We start from the raw sequence: 4,881 nt of genomic DNA, 5'->3' as shown, positions 1-4,881 counted from the left end.
TCTCTACATCAAAACTTTTTGAAATTTTTTTGGTTCTAGCTTTTAATTATAGGTGTTTACTCAATCCAATTATCTACTTATTCGAGGTTTTATTGTACTTTTTCTTCACATTATTTGCAAGACCAAGTAAAGGCGCATAAGAAAATTATAACAAAACAATGAAAACATCATATATGGTGCCAATAATAAATTATAAGAAATCAAAAAAATATAGGAACTTACCCAAATTAGAAAAATAATTTCCTTTAATTTTGTTTAAAGGAAAGATTATTAAATAACTAAAAAATTAAATTTGCACACGCTTTAAAAATATAAATAAGCATACTTCCCCCCTAAACTCCATGATCACCCCTTTCCTTCCTCCGCCATTTTCTCTCTCCTCTCTCCTCTCTCCAAACAACCTCACTGACCTTACTGGCTCAATGCAAAGGACTTCGTTCCAATCATTTTGGTCTTATTTTTATTTTAATTTTTTCGAATTTGTTTATTGAATTTGTGTTGGAATTTGACTCTTGCATTTTCAACATAATGCCTCAATCATAGGAAAGTCGGTGTTATTATAACGATTTTTTTGTTAAATCCGAGGTAAAACCCGTAATCATGGTTGTTTAATTCTTGGGTTTACTTGTATTGGGATCTTACATTGTACTGCTCCATAATCCTGTTTTTTTGTTGTTGTTGATTGGTTGTTAAGTCCTCAGTTTCGAGCAACACCAAAGTTTGCGATTTTTTTATAAGAGACGAGTTATTAGTATGGTTATAACGAGTTGGTAATTTTATGTAAAGCATTTTTAGTGGCCTTGATAATAGTAAAGGGAAAAGGCTTAGAGTTTGGGATTTTGTTGGTTAAAGTTGTGAGTAAGAAAATATCTTGTAAGTTGTAACATAAAATATAGAAAAAATTATTTGGATCTTGATGTTTATATATTGGTAAGTTTTTAGGCTTATGGAAATGCAACACAAGGTGAGATGTTTCGAGGCGGATGATGAGTTCTTTGATTCTGTTGATCATATGTCAGCTGAACATTGTTCTGTTGCTAATAATGAAGTTTTGGGGTATGAATTCTGGAGTAATGAGCTTAAGAGTGTTAAGGAAAGGCGCTATACTTTCTTACGCGAAATGGGTTTTATTGATCCTTGTTCATTGTCTGAAGCCGATGCAGTTTCTGCTGATGCTGCTGGTGCTGAAGCTGAAATGGGGTTGGAAAGGATGGTGGAAAGCAGTGGAGCTGTTTCGAGTTCGTGTGCTTCATCTGTTATTGATTGTGAAAGGGAATGTATTGGAGATGATGATATGGATCATGAAATTAGGCCGAGTTTGGGTGATGTTTGTGAGGATGATGAGGTATCAACCTCCAATAGTTGTAAGTCTATAAACAAGAAAATTAGGCATTGGTGGAATGATTTTATGAAGAAACAGAGAGGCAAAGTGGATGACAGTGAAAAGGCTCGTAAATTCGAGGTCAGTAGAACGAAAGTACAGGTGAACAAAAAAAAGTTTAAGGAACTAAGCGCGTTGTTTGCTGCACAGGAAATCCAAGCTCACAATGGTATCATTTGGACTATGAAGTTTAGTCCTGATGGTCAGTATCTTGCAACTGGTGGAGAAGACGGTGTTGTTCGAGTTTGGCTCATTAAAACGATAGATTCATGCCTTCAGAGGTTTCCAGATGAAAGTAGTAGTGCTAGAAAAAGAGAAAAGAAGGTGGAAACACCAGTAATAATTCCTGACAAAATGTTCAAAATCGACGAGGTGCCTGTACAAGAGTTTCATGGTCATACCGCGGATGTCTTAGACCTTGCTTGGTCTAACTCTAATGTAAGTTTAACTAACTTTGCATTGATTGCATATTTTTACATTCAGCATGTTTTTGACTAAATTAGTACAACTTGTTTGTGTTTCAGTATCTTCTTTCGTCGTCTATGGACAAAACTGTTCGTCTGTGGAAACTTGGATCTGATACATGTCTCAACACTTTCCATCATACTGATTATGGTGAGTATTGAATCTTTAAAGACTACATTTTTCATGTCAAAATCTCATACTTTTATAATATGAAGTAGTAAAGTAGTACTGTATGATTAAGACTTGTAGAATCAAATGATCCTGATTAAAGTTCATGTTCTGTCTTGTATCAGTTACTTGTGTTCAATTCAATCCTGTAAACAATCGTTACTTCATAAGTGGTTCAATCGATGGAAAAGTTCGTGTATGGGGAGTATCAAAGCACCGGGTTCTAGACTGGGCCGATATCAGAGATGCAGTCACAGCTGTATGTTACCAGCCTGATGGACAGGTATGTTTCAACTACATGCTTACATATTTATGAAATGCTTTCTGTAAATTCTGTTTTATAATACAGGATATATTTCTTTAAGGTCACCATCTTACTGATCTTATCCTTTCTGTAAACAGGCATTCGTCGTAGGATCTGTTAGTGGCTGCTGCCAGTTCTATGAGACAAAAGGTACATATTCCTTCATTAAAGATTGGATTAAGTTGCTTTCATTGCCTTTAGTTTTCGCTTTATTCTTAACCATCCGGTTTTCTGAGATTCTGTTTATTGATGATCTAGGGAAATTATTCGAGCTTAGTGCACATATTTTACTTCATGTATCCAAAAGATCATCCACTAATAGGATTACAGGAATACAGGTTGGGCCTTAAAGTTGATTTTCTTATTTTACTAACATTCTTTAGTGATTTTGTCAAAACTGTTCTAAGAATTTTTCTGCTGTTTCTGTTGGCAGTTTTCGTCAGAAGACTCTCAGAAGGTTATGGTCTCGTCAGAAGATTCTAAAATCTGTATCCTTGACAAGATGGATGTTGTCTGTAGATTCCGAGGTAGGGATCCAAATCTATAGGTGTAATATGTTATATTTGACTAATAATAATATGTTTTGATAAGGAAAGATCAGCAAAAATCAGTTTAATATGTAAAAAAATCAGTTAAAAAACAGTTGTGGTTCATACTGATTATAATTGCTTGGGTGATCGAGCTATTTTTGACTCGTTCCAGCTGTAACCTAAACAACTAGCAAGTCTTATATTAATTATAAACCAATTTGGCCTAATATGAATGTATTTAACCTTAATCTTAAACGTGTAGTATCATCTTTTGTTTTATACAGGACAGTTTACTTAACTTTGCTGCTCTTTCCTACTGCAGGTCTTAACAAGTCAGGAAGTCAAATGTCAGCTTCATTTACATCAAACGGGAGTCATATAGTATCAATTGGACAAGATTCACGCGTATATGTATGGAATCATGACTTAACAACAGATCAATCATCATCGAGCAATACAAAGTCTATTCGTTCTTGTGAGCATTTCTACTCTGAAGGTGTGTGTGTTGCAGTACCTTGGTGTGGTACTACAACATTGCCAAAGGCCTCAAGTAGCTTATGTACCAACCATGAAACGGCCTCTATAAACCGATCTCCTAATGTGAACCTAATCAACTTGTTCGCGTCTAAGAGCTCTGCCATCTTGCCTGAGGACATGCTTCCCATCTACACTAAGGACCATTGTGAAGGGCATAATAACAATGTTGCTCATTTTCCGACATGGGGGCTTGTGATTGTCACAGCTAATTCGTATGGAAAGATCACGACGTTCCATAACTATGGACTCCCAACTAGAGTTTAGAGATTATATAGGTAGAATACCAACAACCAAAATCATACAATTAGTTGTAATGTGTATCATTCATATAGTGTACATACATTTTTTTGCAAATATAGTATAGTGGCTTACTTGGGAGTAACAATCTCTTGGTTGTTCATTAATTCTTCAAAGGGTAGTTGAAGCCTAAGTAGAGTGATTGTATGTAACATTTGGTTTCTCTGCTCTTTGTTTGTGTAGTATTATTGAGTAGTTCAGCTTGTATATGGTAATTGATTACCAAAGTTATACAGAGGAGGAAATTTTCGTAAATTTACGGGTTTATACTTTATAGTTTCTCTTAAAATTGCTTCATACTAGCTATTGTACAATTTATAACAACCCAAGACATTATCAATTGGGACAATTAGAATAAGATAATACGAAGTAAAACTCTATATATCTATTTGTAATTTGTGCCATCGTGTAAAACTCAAATCTGCTCAATTGATTACTCATATCATATTAAAACATGGAATTTGAAACAAATTAGTAAGAGTACATGATTAAATTGGAATATGATAGTACCATAATAACAGCTGATGAACAAATCACTTACTATTAGATGCAATTAAGATAAGATAATTATTAGCCATCATTTACCACTAAGCGTTAGACGTACCTTGTATTTTGTTTTTAGCCTAATAAATCATGACATGTAGCCCGCCCCAAATACACATAATTTACCAATTATGTAAAATCTAGTCTAAATATCCATGTTCATGTAGTAAACCTTACATTATCCTTCATTTATCTTCGCACCAAAAGAAACCTATAATCAACCAAGTGAGTTGGACCTCCATTAAATGTGTCCATTATCTGGACTTCGTTGCATACTTTCACTACCTTAATTATTGTGACTTGAGTTGGATATGATTGTAGACTTTAGATAGTATATATTTTTTATACTTTAACCAACTAATTTTACCTAGCTTATCCATATCAAATGAGTTTATGATATAAACTTATATATAAATCGGATTTACAATAGATATAAGTTATAATGTTAGTCTAAAATGATCAAAGTTACGTATAAAAGTTTCTATATATTTAGTGATAAAGTTACACTATGAAAGAAGTAAAACTCATTGTGTGAAATGTGAAGCTAACGACTATATTACTGGAGCTGTCAAAAGTTGACCCGACCAGAAATACCGACTCAAACTCGATTATTAACCGACCCAGCTGAATCCGAAAAAATGGTGACCCAAACTCAA

General features: G+C 34.1%; 1 protein-coding gene across 1 annotated transcript; it reads left to right on the top strand.

Moving 5' to 3' along the window:
• Positions 1-211: 211 nt before the first annotated feature.
• On the top strand, positions 212-3,917 carry LOC145625491 (uncharacterized). Its single transcript, XM_081678519.1, has 7 exons — positions 212-1,819; positions 1,906-1,996; positions 2,140-2,297; positions 2,417-2,468; positions 2,577-2,656; positions 2,752-2,845; positions 3,171-3,917. Exons 1-7 carry the CDS (start codon positions 947-949, stop codon positions 3,647-3,649), a joined length of 1,827 nt encoding a protein of 608 aa, XP_081534645.1. The 5' UTR covers positions 212-946; the 3' UTR covers positions 3,650-3,917.
• The last annotated feature ends 964 nt before the right edge of the window (positions 3,918-4,881 follow it).

This window comes from Chenopodium album, chromosome 1 (genome assembly GCF_948465745.1).
Source record: "Chenopodium album chromosome 1, dcCheAlbu1.1, whole genome shotgun sequence".
NCBI lineage: Eukaryota > Viridiplantae > Streptophyta > Magnoliopsida > Caryophyllales > Amaranthaceae > Chenopodium > Chenopodium album.
The sequence above is the reverse complement of the archived record's forward strand: the minus strand, read 5'-3'. Positions and strand labels throughout refer to the sequence as shown.

Excerpts from the sequence above, each read along its gene's own strand:
- LOC145625491 (XM_081678519.1), top strand. The coding sequence starts at position 947 with ATGGAAATGCAACACAAGGTGAGATGTTTCGAGGCGGATGATGAGTTC. Across the intron at positions 1,997-2,139 it reads TTTCCATCATACTGATTATG|TTACTTGTGTTCAATTCAAT; the intron begins GTGAGTATTGAA and ends GTCTTGTATCAG. Across the intron at positions 2,469-2,576 it reads CCAGTTCTATGAGACAAAAG|GGAAATTATTCGAGCTTAGT; the intron begins GTACATATTCCT and ends TTGATGATCTAG.